The sequence below is a fragment of the Pocillopora damicornis genome, chromosome 13 (assembly GCF_964200805.1).
Source record: "Pocillopora damicornis chromosome 13, jaPocDami1.2, whole genome shotgun sequence".
Taxonomy (NCBI): domain Eukaryota; kingdom Metazoa; phylum Cnidaria; class Anthozoa; order Scleractinia; family Pocilloporidae; genus Pocillopora; species Pocillopora damicornis.
In genome coordinates, this window is record NC_142682.1 from 17885705 (window position 1) to 17906267 (window position 20563).

The 20563-nt window shown below is 38.1% G+C and overlaps 2 protein-coding genes across 2 annotated transcripts; one reads left to right on the forward strand and one right to left on the reverse strand.

Moving 5' to 3' along the window:
- On the forward strand, positions 1–2713 carry LOC149035772 (uncharacterized). The gene is made up of 5 exons (XM_089191420.1): positions 1–646; positions 878–964; positions 1073–1190; positions 1874–2039; positions 2397–2713. The coding sequence occupies exons 1-5, from the start codon at positions 559–561 to the stop codon at positions 2517–2519; spliced, it is 582 nt and encodes a 193-aa protein (XP_089047546.1). The 5' UTR covers positions 1–558; the 3' UTR covers positions 2520–2713.
- A 472-nt stretch (positions 2714–3185) lies between these two features.
- On the reverse strand, positions 3186–20480 carry LOC113683333 (kinesin-like protein KIF13A). The gene is made up of 25 exons (XM_089191411.1): positions 20178–20480; positions 20050–20101; positions 18011–18102; positions 17377–17424; positions 17092–17175; positions 16032–16094; positions 15637–15714; positions 15097–15176; positions 14497–14616; positions 14193–14290; positions 14029–14092; positions 13447–13546; positions 12893–12947; positions 12525–12607; positions 11902–12018; positions 11639–11743; positions 11178–11267; positions 10843–10939; positions 10272–10414; positions 9530–9589; positions 9135–9236; positions 8443–8544; positions 5039–5143; positions 4595–4745; positions 3186–4021 (listed from the first exon to the last, which is right to left on the reverse strand). The coding sequence occupies exons 1-25, from the start codon at positions 20178–20180 to the stop codon at positions 3975–3977; spliced, it is 2139 nt and encodes a 712-aa protein (XP_089047537.1). The 5' UTR covers positions 20181–20480; the 3' UTR covers positions 3186–3974.
- Between the last annotated feature and the right edge of the window lie 83 nt (positions 20481–20563).

Consider the following 20563-nt stretch of genomic DNA (forward strand, 5'->3'; position numbering starts at 1 on the left):
GTTGTGTACAAGGGTGTGAAGTGTAACCATAATCTCTGTCAGTGATTGTCATCCACTTTTTTGTGTGCGAAGACGCATAATGAGGATCAAATGCCAAAAAGTGTTAAATGAAATGTAATTTCTGGTTGTTTGACGAAGATAAAACTAGCTTGACTGAATTTTTATTTGAATCGAACTCTGACGACTTGGTATTCGATTGGCGCAAAGGGAAATTAAACAACGATTGTCTGCCATAGTTGAGTTCAGGCAAACTTAATTGAAATGCGCGAATAACAAAATTCTGCTTTGTCATTCGATTTATTCCTTATAAACAAAGTACTAAGCCAATTAAATGCAACTTCAAAATATCTTATCCTCAAGACAATGGGTTTAAAACAAAAGGAGCTTACCTCTTCTTCTTGATTGAATATCGATTCTCTGCGATTAGCACGCTGAAAACAGCAAAGCAAGACATCTAAGCTACTTTCGAAAACTGAGAGAATAAGAACAGCGCTGAAGATGAATTTCCTGTAATCCGGTAAAAAAAAAACTGAATACTAGTATTGAAACAATATCGACATGAAGATGACTTCCTGTAGCTTGCCGCAGCTTTATCCAGCGAACGAGACAACTGGACACAAAAAAGAGTTGACGAAACATCATGCAGGTTGAATGATATTATTAACAAGGTTTTCAATCAATTCAGTTAGTTTGCAAGAAGTCCAATTCTAAATCGCTTATCGGTCATGCAGCACGCATGGGAATCTTTAAGTTGTACTTTAATTAAGTTGCACAGAATGCAAAGTAGTTTTCGCGCCTCTCTCGGTAAACGGGTCCGGGATCAACCTGTTCTGATCTGAAAACACTTCATAACCAAAATTATGTGAATTTTCATCAGGCGGAGGTCAAATCGAAAAACTTCCGACGATCTCGATCTCTCTACAACCCTCAAATGGAGTGAACAGAAAGACTGACGTCAAAAAAGGTAATCAGTATTTCAATGACGCAATTGACTCAAAACCTACTAATTTCAAAGCAGCAAGTGTAAAGAACTATAATTAAGGTAATATATGCGTTTCGACATTTCCTTTAGACATAGCTGAGAACAATGTAACTTGTTCCTTGCCCCAACCGCCATCAGTTGCAGCCATGACAACAACATTTCGAGAAAGTTATCAAGGATTGTTCGGTCCTCCTGCTCCAAGCACGAGGTAGGTGATAACGTGGTAATACCGTGGAGCGCTGAGGTTACCTCCCCCTTTTTTCTCCACCTCCTCAATGTTGAACTCCACACACTACAGTTTAATCTTTTTCTTTTCTTTTCTTTTTTTTTTTGCAAGTTTGGAACAATGACTCCTGTTTCTTTAGTTAAAGGACCAGTCATATTATGTTTATCATCTGTGGTGGGGAGGTTGAGGATTTTGGAGGGATCAGTCATTGCCAACAGAGTATAAAGGGAGGACTATTGAAAATTGATTGCAAATCATCTGCCGGGGGAGAGGGGGGGGGGGGTATCACGAGAATATTGCAGAGCTCAATGGGGGATCAGGTAAATTTTATCAACCAACTTGAATCCTCCAATCCCCCCTCCCCAGGTTATCAATAATGACCTAATTCCAGCTACCTCCCTTCAACTCGAATGAGCTGCCATCCAATATATTAACACTAACGCAGGATGAAAAGGTAACCGAAGAATCGCCCGTGAAAACTATTCCATGGACCCATCCCGCTTGTCATTCTCGCTAGCGTTGTGGCCCATCTTCTGCCAGCTTTTGTACTCGCCCTAATTTCATCTGATTTACCTGTAAAAATTTGTCGCCAGAGTTTAGTGCTCGCCTCCCGGAAAAGAAAATACCCGTTAAAGTACCGCCGTTATCTTATAAATGTCTTTCAGACGCAAGGAAGTTTTACCAGGTCCACATAAAGTTGGTCCGTCGTCATACAGTGTCGACTTCTGCCCCAAACCGCTAAGGAAGCGCACGCCACCCAGAGTACGAGAAGGCAACATCCTTAATTCGTATCCTGGTAATGTTCTTTACCCATACAAACTGCCCGAGGAGGTGAGAGAAATGCACTCATATGGGAAATATTATTTTTACCTCATTGATAGGAAAATGCTTGCACATGGTCGCTTGTTTTAGTAATGTCACAAGCACTCGCTTTTTTACGCCGGAGAGTTACGAGTTCAAAGACTATCGTGCCAGTATATTTTTGCAGACAAGACCTTGCGAAAATTGCAAAGGGTTTAGGAAAATGTCTACTCCAGGACCTTTTTTTCCTTTTTTCTCTTCGACAATCCTCCTTGACCAAATTGTTTTTTGCTATTCATATTGAACTCAGTTGTACCTAAACAGGTCCATTTTCATGGAAAACCCTTTTGGCTTTGTCCTACAGCTTAACTTGATATTGTTTTGCAGTTAATTACTGTATGGAAGCCATTTCCGATCAAGATGTCAGATTGTGATCAAACAGAAGAGCTTCTCGCAAGGCTTGTTAGCAAGATGTATCGAACGTCATATCAATTAGATTTTCACCAATAAGATCCGAGTTTTAGAAACCTTTCCTTTCCCGCAAAATGTCACCCGCCCATCAATAAGATCCGATTTTTAGAAATCTTTCCTTTCCCGCAAAATGTCACCCGCCCAACCTTGACGGACACTGTTTGTCCAACCTTGACAGACACCGTTTGTGGGACATTTTAAAAGTAGAAGTGAATAAAGAGTGAATCAAAATCTTACCTGTCCTAAAACCAGCGTCAGCAACAAGTTCATTCCGAGTAATTCTCAGCAAAAGAGAGGACTGGAGGAGAATTAGCTCACTCTCCTTCTTCCTTTGCACACAATGAGAGTGCATATTAATTTATTATTTATTGATTTATTAATTGATTGATTTTTTTAATTTTTCCACTCTGCGGAATAATGCTGGGTGGCATGCCCTATTGTTAACCCTTTAACCCCTGAGAGTGATTAGCACGTAATTTCTCCTTACAATATCATCCCCGAATCACACATTTACGTTACGAGAACTAAGGAAATGATCACCAGCTAAAGAAGCTCTTGATTATTCAACAAATTCTCCTTGTCAGCACCTTAGGAAATGTATACAGCATAGTATGTAGAGATTGCATACTGATGTTAGGGTGTACAGGGTTAAGAAACTGGTTGCTATGTTTCTCTTAAGTGTCAAAGAGACTATAACACACCCCATTTAGGAAAAAATAAGTTTTATTCTTCCATTGTACGCACAGATTCTTACGCATAAATACTACAGATAATGTACGATAAAGAGTTCAAAGCTTTTAAAAATCTTGAAACTATTCAATAAATTAAAATTGTGGATGTAAGCTACTTGAAAATGAAAAGACAAATCAATTTTAATCGCAAAAGATCTGAAAAAACTGAAACCAGAGAAGAGTCGATTATTAAAAAAATATCAACATAGTCAATGTTGCAGTTGTACAGGTCAATCACCTCAACAATTCTTTGAATCGAAAAATCTTCTTTCAGTTTACAAAGACACCACATATAAGCGACGGACTCGCCAAATATCAAATAAATTCATTCCGAAAAACAAAAACAAAAACAAAAATAAAACGAATGACTGATTGCAATTTTTCAAACAAACTTACATTAAAATACAGACCCTTATGGTGCAGGTTACCCCTAAGCTGACGACCTGAATGGGGGTGGGGGCGGGAACACGATTGAAAGACTGGCGCGAGCATGCTTCATGCTCGTGTCCGCCTTAGATTAACCCAGGAACTAGAGAACCTGCCCATATCACCCGTCCTGCAGGCGAATAAAGCTTATTTAAAAGACTGTTGTCATCATCACAAATAAGCGTTGACTTACGATACGTGCAAATAAATAAAACAAATGTATTTACAAATAAGATTGTCAAGAGGTAAAAAAGTTAAAGGAGCAAAAAGTTTACAGTTCACTTCATGGATGGAAGAACTCCTTCAGCCGGAAGTCCATTTTTAACTATACTTGGCTTTAATCCGCTCCCCCTAGTGACACTTGGTCTTTCAGTTCAGCCATTTCTACAGAGGAGAAAACAAGAGAACAAACGTATTGAAAAGAGATAAGGAAAATCTCACAAAGGGCCCATGACAACTCAAAGTTAAAACAGGAAACGAGCGACCAAGTTAAAGCTGCATTTAGTTTTGTTTTCATTGGTCAGAGGATGGCGCGAGTTTTTGGACCAATCACAGAGCAAAGCAAGCAAAACCGAAGTAGTCCCGGATTACTTTCGACACTTAGCCCTTTACACCCTAACATCAGTATGCATATTCTCCACACTGTTTACACATTTCCTAAGGTGCTGAAAAGGAGAATCTGTTTGCCAATCAAAAGCTTCTTTCCCTGGTGACCATTTCCTATATTCTCATGACCTTAATGTGTGATTCAGGAGTGATATTGTGGAGAGAAATTAGATGTTAGTCACTCTTAGGGTTTATAGGATTACTCTAACGAGCAGGAATAAAACTTAGCATTACTATGTATTTCAATTAAATCATTACCAAAACGCTCAATAATATACAGCAATCTTCACGACCTACTATACCAATATGGAAAGATGTCAGTATCAAGTCACAACGTGGTTGTTTCGTTACCTTGTTTTAGCACCTGATTCTCGTGCATAAGTTCCTGATTCCTTGTGGATAGGAACACAGCATCCTGTATCGCTTCTTCTAGCAGCGTTCGGTAGCGCTGTTCAATGGCTGCTTTCTGATCCTCGAACACTTCTCGGTAGTTACGAAACGTCTGTACAAAATTGTCAAAAAAAAACATTATTAAAATGTTATGCTTCAAGGCTACCTCAACGGGCAGTTACTTGGGCAAGAGGAAAATGAACGCTTTACAAATCGTATTCGTACGCCTCTCCCCACCAGCTTCTATGCGCTGGTGGGAAGGGAGGGGAGGGGGGGTAAAACCTCTCTTCAAGCATACAAAAAAATTAGGCTGCATTACAGCTAGTCCCTCTCTTCTTGCTAAGCCGCTCATTATTCCTCTTTCCCTTTTTTCAGCCAATTTTCTCCCTCTCCACCAATATTCACCTGAAAATGTTGAAGCTGTTGAATTTCCAGTTCTTCTTTATGCCTTTTGTAAGCTTCGTCCAAGTCTGCTTTCAAACGCTTTTTCTCCTCTGTTACTGATTGAATCTGTATAAAAACAATCACCACAATAAAAAAATTTAAAAACCATCACAAAGAATCATAAAACAAACAAAAAAACCATCACCACAATACTTAAGTAACTTAAGCATTTTAAAGGTATTTTTGTAATTGTTTTCAGCACTAAATTTTTAACTAGGTAAGTAATCAAGACGGCTTATCCTAAGGAATCTTGTATGCTGTTTTACACTGTCCTCGTATTGATTTAATTGACTTGTTCGATGTAATTAATTGTGGAATTTGTATTAAAGTTTAAGTTTAAAACCATCACTACATGGTTAATATGTTCAGTTTGCACAGCTTTCTCAAATTTGGTCGAGGTTTCTACTCTAAGAGGGAGGAGCATGGGTCCACTTCTCGAACAGCGACTGGTTGTCGAGCCCACAAAATTAACAACGGCAAAAACGTTTGATAAAACTGCATTTAGCAGCTAAAGGAAAGTTTTAATTGAGCGTGAAAGCTAATCCGGAATTACCTTGGATTTGCTTTACTTCGCTCTGTGATAGGTTCAGAAATTCGCACCATCTTTTTAACCAATCAGATTCAACAGTAAACCAATCGCGACTTAATCACATGCAGTTTTCAGCACCCTGGGAAGGTTGCTTGTTTTACGGTGAGTTTTCATTGGCTCCTTGCGATATCCTCCTCTGTTCGCATTGGCTACTTTGATTACTTAATTTTGGTTTGACAACACTCAATCGAAATGCGCTCAAAATGAATTGCCCAATCGATAATAACACAGTCAGACCACCCAATAGGTGCAACAGTCAGGGTAAACTTTTTCTTGACTGTTGCACCCATTGGCTGATCTGCCTGTGACAATACAAATCGTCGGGTTGGTTTTTTAACTCGTGAATTGCGCGCATGCGCAAGAGCGAGTTATAGATACGATGTGGGGAATGGCGCTCGCTCGATTGGTCGATTCCTGTAAACTTTTTTTAGATTTTAGGCTTTTGAGTGCATTTTATAGTTTTTGGCGAGCAATAAACAGACGAAATGGCGACCTTTGTTGCTAAGAATAGTGGTGGGGTGAAAAAGAAGCCAATGATAATCTTAAAAGAGTTTTTTTTTTCGTTTTAGTTTCAACAAGCGGCGCCAGCGACTGGCAGGCATGCAAGGATTCATACTGAAATAACAGAACAACCTTCGTTTTTCATAAAATTGTAATTTACAATCCTTGAACTTGAAAACAATCCGAAGATTCATTGAAAATATCACTTACTGCGAAGCGCTCGGAGTTTACAGATGTTCAAAAGCTTGTTCTGTTATAGCGTGAGATTGAGGACAAAATTGATCATTACGTTTCGTCGCGTGTGTTTTTCCTGTGTGAAGCAACAAAAGATGCCGGCGACTGACGAAATAACAAGTTAACACGAAAATCAGATAACACCTAAACAAACAATTTTAGCTACCGATTTTCAGTGAATTTTTAAAGAACAATTTTCTTTTAAGTTTCAAGACAATTTGAAGATTCAACATACAAACAACGTACTAAAATGCGAAAGTTACACACCACAAAACTGATAAATAGGCCTGAAATGAAATTCTATCTAGTTATTGATCATACGTTGCCTAGCACGTGACCTAAATCTACCCAGGCGGAGATCCAAAATGACGGTGGCAGGCTTGGTTTAGTTATATCACTCAAAACTCGTTCCCGTTTGTCTCATTTGATAAAGAGGGAATTGTTAATGTTTTCATTAAGACAGTATTGCCTTGATTTTCTAATATTTACAACGAAAGACAGTAAATTTCACTTTTCACCCACATTTACTTCCAACCTTTTCTTTTGAACCAGAAACAAAAATGATAGACGTTTAAAACACATGACATCATCCACCTTGTCAAATGTAATAGCATGATCATTTCAATTGTAATGCCTTCTTATCCAAACGTTACTTTGTTTCTTTGCTACATTAGCGAACACTGAACTACTGCTCGTACTCTAGATATGACAATCAACCACAAAATTCCCTAAACCAGATAACATTAAACATAATCTAAATCAAAGTGCTCTGTGAGCAAACTCGTGAATTGACACATGATTTTTTAGATTATGTTTAATGTTATCTGGTTTAGGGAATTTTGTGGTTGATTGTCATATCTAGAGTACCAGCAGTAGTTCAGTGTTCGCTAATGTAGCAAAGAAACAAAGTAACGTTGGGATAAGAAGGCATTACAATTGAAATGATCATGCTATTACATTTGACAAGGTGGATGATGTCATGTGTTTTAAACGTCTATCATTTTTGTTTCTGGTTCAAAAGAAAAGGTTGGAAGTAAATGTGGGTGAAAAGTGAAATTTACTGTCTTTCGTTGTAAATATTAGAAAATCAAGGCAATACTGTCTTAATGAAAACATTAACGATTCCCTCTTTATCAAATGAGACAAACGGGAACGAGTTTTGACTAAGCCAAGCCTGCCACCGTCATTTTGGATCTCCGCCTGGGTAGATTTAGGTCACGTGCTAGGCAACGTATGATCAATAACAAGATAGAATTTCATTTCAGGCCTATTTATCAATTTTGTGGTGTGTAACTTTCGCATTTTAGTACGTTGTTTGTATGTTGAATCTTCAAATTGTCTTGAAACTTAAAAGAAAATTGTTCTTTAAAAATTCACTGAAAATCGGTAGCTAAAATTGTTTGTTTAGGTGTTATCTGATTTTCGTGTTAACTTGTTATTTCGTCAGTCGCCGGCATCTTTTGTTGCTTCTCATAGGAAAAACACACGCGACGAAACGTAATGATCAATTTTGTCCTCAATCTCACGCTATAACAGAAAAAGCTTTTGAACATCTGTAAACTCCGAGCGCTTCGCAGTAAGTGATATTTTCAATGAATCTTCGGATTGTTTTCAAGTTCAAGGACTGTAAATTACAATTTTATGTAAAACGAAGGTTGTTCTGTTATTTCAGTGTGAATCCTTGCATGCCTGCCAGTCGCTGGCGCCGCTTGTTGAAACTAAAACGAAAAAAAAAACTCTTTTAAGATTATCATTGGCTTCTTTTTCACCCCACCACTATTCTTAGCAACAAAGGTCGCCATTTCGTCTGTTTATTGCTCGCCAAAAACTATAAAATGCACTCAAAAGCCTAAAATCTAAAAAAAGTTTACAGGAATCGACCAATCGAGCGAGCGAGCGAGCGAATGCCATTCCCCACATCGTATCTATAACTCGCTCTTGCGCATGCGCGCAATTCACGAGTTAAAAATCATGTGTCAATTCACGAGTTTGCTCACAGAGCACTTTGATTAAAAGTAAGAAGACTTTTCACATTGCTTACCTGCAATGACATAACAGTCCGTTCGGCTTTCAACTCCACCAGCTCCATTTCTAGCTTGATAGCCTGATCAGTGCTGTACTGTACGCCCTCTGCAGCCTTCAACTAAGAGAAACGGCGATGTGGTATAGTTAAGGGGATAGGTTTCTAAGGAAAATGTGGTGCTGCGTCGCTGGGGGAGTATAACTAAATATAATTTTGGTATCATCAACTGAGTTGATAATGTAAATTGGCCACAGTAAAGAGTTTCAAAGCTGACTTTTGGAGCGTTAGCCCTTCGTCAGAGCGAAAGGACGAGGGCTAACGCGCGAAACGTCAGCCTTGAAACTCTTTACGGTGGCCAATTTACATTATCAACTCAGTTGATAATACCAAGATTATCTTGACATGGTATAATCGCTTGTTAGCTTATGTAAACGTTTCGTTCTCTTTGTTAAAGTGTTCGAAACACAAGCAAGTGGTGTCTGTGTTTTAAATCTAACAATTTTGATTTGAAAAAAATTACCTAACGAGGAGGGCATTCATATTTTTGGAAACTTTGAGCAAGACCTCTCATCGAGTTTTAACGTCCTGTCATGCAAGGAAAACCGTGGGCTCATTCACTCTTCAAAACATCGACTCGATGGAGATAGATTATTGGTGTATCGTCCGATACAGGGATTTAGACTTCAACACTTGAATTAATGAATTCCTACCTGTAATTCTGCTTTTTCCTGCTCCACCTCCATCTTGACCCTGTCTACCTCGTCTGCCAATGTGAGAGAATTCTCCTTCTCGTATTTCTCGCGACGTTCAGTCTGAAGAAAAACGTCAGAAAAATTAAGAGGTAAATAAAGATACAGTATTTCAAAAAGTAGATTCAGGATAATCAAAATTTTGAGAATGAAACGATACAACAACGCGAGAGCTAGGGCGCAAGCAAAAAACATATCTTTCACACAATTTCGCGAACAAATCATTAAAACTTTCAAAGCATCACAAACAACTATTTTTGGAGGTATTATATAGGGAGTGGCCATCCATAAAAAAAGCCTGACTGAGGGATTGCTGTTGATAAACGGTCTAGACGAAAAAAAATTTTCACGCTTACCTCAATCCGGTACCGCAGTTCTGCATTTCCTTTCAAAAATGTGGTTTGTGACTTGGCTTCCTGTTAAAATTCAAACGAAGCATAATTTCGTTTCCCGAACATTGTCACTGTTTCATTTTAATCTTCACCGGATGAAGCACAAAATGTAATCTATCTTGTGGTTATTTTGTAACAAGTTTCGCACAAGAGTCAATTAAGGTAAAGACCACCTCATTGATAGTTGGTAAGGTGCGGTGATCTCTTACAATCTGGCACTTCGACTCGCAACAAAACTGCGCATTCACGAAATGTCTAGCGTTTTTTTGTTCCCAGGCACGATATGCCACTACTCTTTTACGACCCAAACGTACAAGGTATTTTTCTTCCTTCAAAGCCAACCCAGAAACATACCCAAACTCATTTGGTCATCGTTACATTCACAAAAAGTAAAGTTAAATCGTTGGTAGAACTCCGTAGTCCATAACGGACATAACGCTTTCTCTCACCCACAATGTATTCTACAATTCCGATCGTACTAAGCTGTGCGCAGAACGCTAGTCACATATAAACCTAAAGTGACCTAACTCCCCAATGTTTTCTGTGTATCTCAGATGACAAGAGCAAGCGACCTCCAAGTCAGAAGGTTTGTGGTTTGAATCCTCGTGAGGAGATCATAATTTTTTTACTTTCCACGCAAGTAAAATCACTAGACTTTTTTTACCTATCTTTATTTATCACAAGGTTAAAAGGAAGGCCAGCTTACCTCTTTTTCAGCTTTCTGTTTCTCCTGCACTTCTTTCAACTGGTGTTTAATCTTCTTCAACTCGTCATTCTCACTTTTCAGTTTTTCCTTCAAGTCGTGTATGGAAGCCACTCTGGACTTATTTTCATCCTCGTTGCTTTTACCTTGCAATTACAAAACGACTTAACAAGTTACCTTTATATCCCAATTTTCCGAGTTTTAACACCGAAAACTTTCGCCTTTTTGAGATGTCACGCAACGACTCTTCCCCGTTACGTGACATCCTAGAGCGGCTGTGGAGGGAACCCTTTCCTCTTAAGGAGCCAGCGCACCCATACCAACAAAGAAATCGGCGATTACTTGAAAACCCTTCACGTTCAGAAAGGTATTTGGAGCATTTTAATCGCTTCTGCAACCTACTTGACAAGTCAAACGCACGAATTCATTGAGGTGCGAGTAAGGAAACAGTAATAAGACGGGCGTGGTCTTCTTCTACTGACTTCAAACGAGACTAATTTTCTTTCAGTTACAACTCAAAATATTTCTTCAGATAATGAGGTGAAAACATCATTTCTTTTGATTTATTCCTTACCGGATTCTGCCATCTTGGAGTAGTCAGAAATCTTTACTTGCAATTCATCTTTGAGTCCGTCCACGAGTTTTCGCTTCTCTTTAAACTCAGCCGTCAACTATGAAGGAAACCGTAAGAGGATTCATTGCACGACATCCGTGAGATCTGTGTAAATAGTGCTTTTACAACAACGCGATCGGTTTTAAATAGCTTGATTACCCAAAATTTTAAGAGAATCGCAAGAAAGGTGAAAAGATTTGCAGGAAAACTGTCAGAAATTACTCAGCTTTTAGTTACTCCATTAAGATGAAGGTTTTCCTTGATAATGTATGAAACAATATCGTGTTTTCACAAACCTGGTCTTTTTCCTTTTGTAGGGCCATCAGTTTCTCTTGTACCTCTTTGTTGTCACGTTTGGTGCTGTCCATAACCCAGTCCAAGATGCCCTGAGGTCAAATCAACACAGGTTACCTCAAATATCCTTTACAGCACCACGCATGTGATTGACAGGTGGATGTTACATTACACTTTGTAAATTTACAAATTGTTTGTTTTTTTTGTTTTGACGGCGCCTTTTTTGCCTGTGTTTACGTTTTCAGAATAATTGGCTGCTCTAAACTGCAAAGGCAACAAAGAATTTTCAGTGCATGACATTAACGTTACCAAATGCAATTCCAGGTCCGGGGTAACCTATCAGGCAACGCCAAAGTACTCTTTTTTTAGTTGAACAGCCTGTAAAATATTGGTTTCACCACCACCACACATTCAAATTTTTCTGATGCAGGAAACTAGCAGACTCTTTTTAAGTCAAAATCACCTTATTTGCCAACGTTATCCTTCGCTCTTCATCGTCGAGCTCGGATAATCTTTCTCGTTCCTCCCAAGTTTGCCGCTTAGCTGTCTGTAAATCCTTTATAAGCTCCTAGAGAAGAAGAAGCAGACAAAGTTTGTCCATACAAGTTTTCTGATAAATGCGTTACTTTCAAGAACTATGTATGTCAACTCGAAGTCAACAACAAAATATGAAGTCTATATATTTCAGGCTCAGATTTTTTAAACTTTCAAAAACTAAATACACACCTCCATCTGTAAGACATCGTCCTTGCTTGCTTCTGCTGTTCTGCTAGAAGTCGCCAGTTTCTCTCGTAAACGAGCTATCTCGTCTCTAAGGTCTTGGATAATTTTGGTGTTCTCTATCTGAAGTTCACAAAACAAGAAGTCAATGAGTAAAAAAGAGCGTTTCCGCTTAAGTATTGCACAACTAAACAGAACAACCCATCAGAACAAGGAAAAATAGAGCGCTCTTCGACTGAGCGTCGTAAAGCCTAAGTAATTTTAACGGCCAATCAAAACAATGGAAAATATGGCAAAGCACCAATGAGAGCTCACAGTTAGAAACAGGCAAACTGCGGGAAATCGCGACTGGACGAGTCGTGATTAACTTAGATCTCATCTGATTTGTCGAGAGGGTGGCGCGAATTTTCTAGATCAATCACAGAGCGAAGGAAAGCAAATCGATGAAACTCCGGATTACATTCGAAACTCCATCAGAAATTGCTCTTGAATTGAGCGATTGAAGTCACCTACTAAGGGCAGGAAAATTTGAGACACTGAGCTGCGATAGGTATCGGTACCTCATCTGATTTGGTGGAGGGTGGCGCAAATTTCCCGCACTAATCACAAAGTTATGGGCCGGTAAATACCTCATTTTTCTTGACAGCGTTGTCGACCAACTTTGCTTTATTTCCACACTGCATGGAGGCTAGGGTCTCTTCGTAATCAGAATCTGCCAGAAGTGGATCAGGGAAAATCAAAACGAAGGAAAGCATACACCATCTAAATTTACTTTGCTTTAACCCCTAAAGTTTAAGACTTGGAGCGTCAATCTCCTTTACTGTTTTTATCTACTATCGTGTAAAAAAAATTTAAAATAAAGCTGTTGAATGATCTCCTCGACCTTAGTCCTGGACCATGGGAACGAGGTTGTGATTCCCTTGGTTCCCTTTGCCTCTCCTATTGACGAATTATGGTCATGTGAGGAGAAACTGGTAACTAATATAAGTCTTCTAACCTGCTGGTGACACTGTCGTGATCATGGCTGTATATGCACTCCCTCCAAAAGAATCCTAAAACCAAAACAAAAAAAAGCAATTTTAGTTTGAAATAATATAAGTGTATTTTATCATGACGTTAATGGCAACAGCAGATCAATCCTTAAAAAAAACTTAAATTAACTCAAAGAAAAATAACAAATTGCAAAGTGTTGTTCACAGCTAACGAAAATGCTTTCACTTTAAGTGGACAAACGGCTGAAAAAAAAGGCCGGTGAAAAATTAGTTTACGAACAATCCCTCCCATTCGGCGGAGTTGTCGCGCGAATCAAGAACAGTCAGCGGAAAAATTGACGCTAGCGCGCCGCGTGGAACTCTGAGAGTGACACAAACGAAAGTTCCGCCCAGTGCACTGACATCTTTTTTTTTTTGGGCTGATTTTTTTTAAATCGCGCGACAAACTTCGCCGAAAAGAAAGAAGTGCTTGAAGTCTAGGGTTAAATTCAATTTTTCGTTTTGACGTGTGTTCGCTAGAAACGTTATGCTTGAGCTTTCAGGTTTATTTCTAACTCACCTGCAATATTCTTGTCAGTTTTGAATCTCTATATGGAATGTGACCATCTTTTTTCTTCGAATCTGCCAATGCACTGAGCACAGCATTCAAAGACTGGATCCTAAAAAAATGGACAAGAATAGTCACAAATGAGGAAGGATGGTTATCTTGTTTAAATTTAAGTCAAAAGCAATCTTTCACTCCTCTCCTGATATTTCAGGCGTATCCAGCCCGTGATAATTGCCAGGTAGTTAAACTTGGCCAGAAAATAAACCAAAGTACTAAGAGGAATACCCCCTACTTTAAAAGTCTAAGTTTCTCCCTCATGTGTCCCACACGTTAATTATGTAAAGGGTCACTCTGGGTCCTAATCAACCATATGTCGTTATTTAGTACCATGTAACGCAAACGAACCAATCAGATGTCGCGATTTTAAAACTCTAGGAAATTTTTAAATCACGACATCTGATTAGTTTATTTGCGTCACGAGGTATAAAATAACGACATATGATTGGTTAGGACCAAGAGTGACCCTATACACTACTCACGCGTTACATGACTGTCCATAAAGAATAAGTACATATTTATCTTTTCTGGACTTACCCTTTATTCAAGAAAGCACCTTCACTTTGAATATTGAGATCTACGTTTTCCTTCTGATCAGACCCTGACAAAAACAAACAAAGATTGCAATAGTGAGTGTATGACATCAACGGCCATTTTTTTCTCTGTGTTTTCTGAATCAAACTTCTTAACACTATCCATACCTGCCATATCAACTAAGGTTATCTTTGATCTGATGCCTTTCTCAGCAGATTCACCATTGCTTTTCTGTTCCACATGGATGGTGAAAACACAGTCTGACCTACATGTGTATAAAATCAGTAAATACCAAATTAAAGCATTAGGACTCTGTAAGGGTAGATAGCCATAACACTTAACCTATGTGCTTACACATTGTGTATTCTTGAGGTATTCTAGAAGCTTTAGGTTTACAAAACACAAGATCAAAAATGGACTGTCTAGTTATTAAAAAGGCTTTGGTCTGGGAGAAGAGAGCAGCCTCATTACCTTGCACCACCAGAGTTCTTGTCAGCAGATGCCAATTTCCTAACTCTATTTCCTTGTTCAAAGAGACGTGCAATGTCTTCACCAGTTTGGACAACAAGCTCAGCAAGGCCCTCAACAAAACTGCAAAAAAAGAAATCAAGCAGGTTTATAGTAAAGCAATCACCTAAAACAATCAGAAATAAAAGTTTATTGATCAGTTCACAATCTTATCCAGCTTTGATGACCCAATCTACATTTTCATTTTACAATCCTTTTCAAAAGACCTTGGAACATTTAAGTGGAAAGCCTTGATTACATTTGAACTTCTCTTCCCCCAAAACACTTCATTCACTTGTTTAAAAGCCACTTTGGTACACCATATCGACATTACATTGACCAGAGGGTTAGGCTGCACATCTTTTATCTAATAATGAAAATAATCTCAGCCCTTGCCATAAGACATGTTCCACATCTACTCCCCTTGGGCTGTGAATGGTCAAAAAACTACTGAGAATCTGACTGGTTCTCTATAATAGTTTTGAAAATGTCTCATGATCATTCATGATCACTTAAGTGGCCTTAGTGTTGATTATTCTACTGAATATCAAATAGAAAGCTTACATTCCCAGTTGTGGATGTTGCCTGATTGTAAGGCTCTTTCCTGTTGGGTTCAGCAGATCATGCATCATTTCCTGGTAAATCTACGATAACCATGACAATGAAAACAAAATTAGTATACAGCCCAGCTTTTACCTGAACAAGCTAATGGCTAATAACCTATTAACATCTGATAACAATTATAATCTGATTCTTGTTTCCCCCATCTAGCTTTGATACTTTTCCTTGTAAATTTTTTAAGAAAATTTTGTGACTTTTCAGGCGAAGTGAAAAATCACACTATAAAGTTGAGTCAAGGTTTACTATGATCAGTAATCCCTTCTTGGGTAATTTTTTTTTAATTCTGAGGAGAAATTTCCTGCTTATCAATGTAGAAAAATCGGGAAAGGTTTGAAACATCTTTATTAAGAATTCAACACTTTTGAGCAGAGCTGATGAATCTTGCAGATCAGGTTACATTGCAAGTGCTGGATAAACTTGCTGCTTGATTTCCAAATTCAAAATGCTTCCATGTAGGGAGGAATTCCTTTAAAAAAATCTTACCTCATAAAACGAAACAGTGACAAAAAACTGCTTGCTTGGTGGAGCTTCATCAATATGCTTGAACAGCTCTTGGTTAAGCTGAATTGTAAGAAATCATGCAGTTGATAAATTTTAACCATCCTTTAGTGGACATTGGGGGAGAAGGAGTGGCCCAAGGATGAGCATGCCAGATGCCAGGTCAAGACACCACAGTTCAAGAGGCTGTGACTTTGTGTTGTGTCGCAAGACACTTACCTATCAATGTGCCTCCCTCTACCAAGGAATATAATTGGATATCTGTGAACTGTCAGGGTCTCAAGCTGTACAAAATGCTACAGGTAAAGTATAGCAAGGCTACATGCACATCATTGTGACAAGGATTATTATTTTAAAGTCATTCATCAAGGGCATCTTACCAGTGGAATAATGCCAGGTTCTTCTTCTGTTCCTATCATTGTGTATGTTTTACCAGTTCCAGTCTGTAGACATATTGTTGACAAATACCAACCAATGACAGAATTAGAGACATCATCAAAACTGTTCAATTTACAATAAATGGATCTCCAGTAAAACAACCAGTCACTAGCTTTACATCAACCCTGTGCCATTGCTTATAGCAGTGGTTCCCCTTGGAAAACAGACCAGAGGGGGTTTAAATCTTAAGTCACAGCTTGCCACAAGGAGACTTCAACTCATCCAAAAACATGTCCATCAATTTGGCATAGGCTAGGCTCTTGATTGGTTACATGTAAAAGTAAAAGAAGTGGAGAAATGGAAGGGGGAGGGGGAGGGGGAGAAAGGGGCTACACACCTTAACCCTTTAACTCCCAGATCAAATTTGTTATTCTCCTTACTGTCAACCATACAATTCTTATAATGTTAGTTCTGAGAATTCAGTATTGGATCAACTAATTATCCCCAAATTGATATTTTTCTTTATTCTCATCACATATCTGGTTGATATTTTATTGATATTGAAAGGAGAAATTCTGTCTTGGCTACTCATGGGAGTTAAGGGGTTAAGAGCCCAACCCAATACAGGCCTTGAAATCATCATCTTAAGAACTGTACACTTTGTAAAAGAATACAAGTTTAGAGTAATTCCAGAAGATGGTGGTATATCCGTAAGCCTAAGGCTAGTCTGGATTCTCAATCAACAATTAATAATCACTATACCTTTTAGTGCCATTGAAAAGTTCAAACACTTAAATGTAGGAGAGCTTAAAATAGATATGAAATTTTAATTAAGGCAACAGAGGTATTAGTGGTCATAGTAGCCTATCAGCCATGGCAAAATTTTGTTTCTTTTAATTGGTACAATAGTTGTTCAAAGGAAGGATTTGCTCAAGACAGGAGGTTACACCAGGAGATATGAATTGTCAAATGACAGGGAAGTTTACCACTTAAACTACATAATTACTTTTCTTTTCTAGGAAGGAGAGTGGGTTTGTTCTTAAATGTGTAAAGTTAACATACCTGGCCATATGCACAGAGGGTTGCATTATAACCTTCTAAAGCTTTCTTCAACAATGGTGCTCCAAGATCATAAAAAATTTGTTCCTAAAGACAACAAGAAGGTGAAAGTTTAAGACAAAAAATTTGTTGTAAGTTATAATTTATATTCTTATTTATCAAATTGTTAATACTAATTGTGATTATGTATGCTGCTGTTTAGTGCTTAGACTACAAACTAATAACTGTTAAATAAATATATAACATAAGTAAAAACATATTAGACTAGTATTAATTTCTATTACTTACAGTCTTGGTGTCCCAAAAGTAGCTATGATTAAAACTGAAGTTATGTTCCTGTGAATGAAAATAGTTCAGAGGTGAAAATAAGAATTGTAATAAAATTAATTCACAATACGTATACAGTACCTCAATGAAGAGGGAAGGCCATCATGTGTTCATGTATGTGTTCATGCTCTAAAAACTTACTCGCATGATAGACTATGAGCACTGCCTCCTGTTTGACAAAGTCCATCACATGAGTAAAAAAAAAATCAGTGAATAAAAAACTGATGTTAGTGCACCGTGGGGAGCTTTTGAAGTGATGTCCATGTACCACAGGAGCTCAGAGTGAGGCACAGTCTGCAGTCCCTACTTTTCGAATCCCTCACCCATGGAGTTCCTGCAGCGCATCAATGTCACTTAAAGAGCTTCCCACAGTGCACTGACATCAATTTTTTTTTTTTTTTACTTATGTTCTGGACTTTGCTGGTCTGCTCTTATGATAACTTGTCTTGTATTTTCATAGTTGCATACAAAACCTAATTAATTGTAATCATTATCTATGATGATCTTGACAATAATGATGGCAGTAGTACAACTATCGTAAGATCTGATTCCTTTGGCACATTGTGACCTGCTGTAGGTGATGTTAAGTCCTCACCTTGGTGTTTGTCCCAGGGTGTGGATTGTGTATCACTGTTTTGTCCGCACTCATTTTGACCACTCTAGTGGCAGCCCTTCCCTTTTCACTCTCTGTTGAGTGATAATGATTATTAAGTTAGACCATGGAGGAGGATAAAATGATAGCATTCAAGCATTGTAGATCTTGAGGCTGTCTCTGATTTGGTAAAATTTTCTCTTGGCATATTACTCAAACATCCTGACAAGTACCCAAGGTACCTTTCAGTTTCCAGTTCCTAATCCTTTAAATTCCAGAAGTAATTAAAACACAGTTTCTGCTAACAATATCCATGAATTATCCAGAAAATGAAACAGGTAATGAGAATTCTCAAACTTATCAGGCAGCAATTGTCACCTTGATTTAACACCAAATTCTTGTAACTAATTTACAAAGAAATGTGTGGCAGCAAGAAGGGAGAATTGACAAACAGATCTTGAGAGTTAAAGGGTTTTTAAAAAGAGACTTATTGTAGAGGAGAGCACATAAGGGAGGAAATTCATCTAAACTTACTGAGGACCAAGACAATTCTCATTATTTTTTTGCTTCTGAACTGTTGCTCAAATTTAATGACAACTGTGTATAGTAAACATTGCTGTAGTTGAAAATGTACAATGTCTAAAACAAAAACCAAAACAGGATTTCAACTGCAAGCAAATCTTACACATGGAAGGCTAAATAGCCCAAATAAAATCTAATAGCACTATCCATTGAGAAGTTTTGGTCAAGAAGGATTGACAGAAAGGGGTCTTGTCAGATACTCAAAATTCTGGATGGGGAGGGGGATTAGAGAGAGGGCAGCCTACTGCAGAGAAGTTTCAAGAACTTTTTCTATAAGTGGCTGTTAAAGGTATAATAAGGTGGCTGTGCCATCAAAGGGAAAAAAACGAATGCAAGAGCCTGCTCACAGGTTAAACAGAAATAAAAAGAGATCTTACAAACAAAGGGAGACTGTGGATAATTAACGTCATTAGAACCCCAGCCTCAACTGTGAGGGTGTCTATTAGAATACTTGTAGTAAGGGTGTTGTTTTTCCCTCAGATTGCTTCTTGATCATAGAGCTCAATTGTGTGGGTGAGCATTATCAAGAAAAGGAATGTTGCTAGAGATAAGAACAGATGTTTCAAAAACTAAATAATAGTTATCACCAGACTCGCATGTGTATAGTAATGGCATTGTTACTACCCCAAAATGGGTCATGGGAGCTTGAGTCTATGATAGGCTAGCCTTATTAGCTTTTTTTTTGATGGGGAGAGGAGGATGGGGAGGGATTTCATCTTGGCTTAGATCGGCCCTTCTAAGTGCTTGTGCTTTTAGGATGGGAAGTGTGTAACTAATTTTCCACATAACATTTCCCTGAAAACTCAGCACAGTTGCAAAGCCCCAAAAAAGGACAAAGAGATGTCTGACAATTTCGATCAGCTATTTAAAATTTGAATCAAAGTGTGAAAAAGACCTTTCCAATTTGGTTTCTCAAATAATTTGAATTTATTCATGAATATTATATTTATATTTTTCCTGTACTAAATATAGCAGGAAATAGTTCACTTAGTATGGAATGATATATTGCTTTCTTTTTTAGAAAGAGATCAAGACGAAAGATAACTTACCAAATTTAACATCCTAAATGTAAATTAGCCAATCCTTCAAAACACCAAAACAAAACCTAGATCTGATCTGAACTTAATTGATCGGATGAAACCATTGATACTTCTTAGATTCACAGCTGGATCGAGGCCTATCATGCTTTAGAATTACCAATTCGACAAAAGCTTGCAGGGTATTATCGACTGAAGCCTACGCATACATCGATCTTCAAAACAACAGCTATAATTCCTCGAACAAAACTTATTCTGTGCCAAACAACAACGTTAAGTAGTAAAGATATTGTGCAGACATACAGCCTTATCATCTGATGAAGTTACTGTAGAGTCTCACTCGGATCAAGGTTCATCTATTTGAGCTAGAACTTCCATCATACAATAGAATTCCGACATTGACAGAAATCGAAGCTTACTTACCATTGAAGGGCCTACATCGGGCCGCAACCCGGACATTTGTTCCGCCAGAAGTCTTCATGAAAGAAAAATAAGAATTAGGGCCTTTTCTATGAGATAAAATTGCATCAATTTAAAAAAGTTGTAGTTACCATTTTCGTATTTTTCACGTAACTCAGGAATTTGTTACTATCTAATCGGCCATATTCTCTCCCCAGCAGGAATATGTGACGTCACGCTCAAAACATAGCAACAGTATAAACAGCCTAAACAGCCTGGGAACTAGGAAAAAACTTCCTTATTTATTGTTGCAGTTAAAACAACCACCACTCATAATCTTGTATGCCCTTTAAGTCACTTTTTTTTATCCAGGTGTGTTTTCTCAGAGCAAATGAAAAATTGAAAGCAAAAACTTGGATCCCAAGATCTTTTTCTGGCCTCAGCAGTTTCGAGACAAACTTGAAGCCCTTTCATGAACACTTTACCAATCTTATTGCAAGAAATAGTGAGATGAAAAATCCACCCACTCTTGAAACGA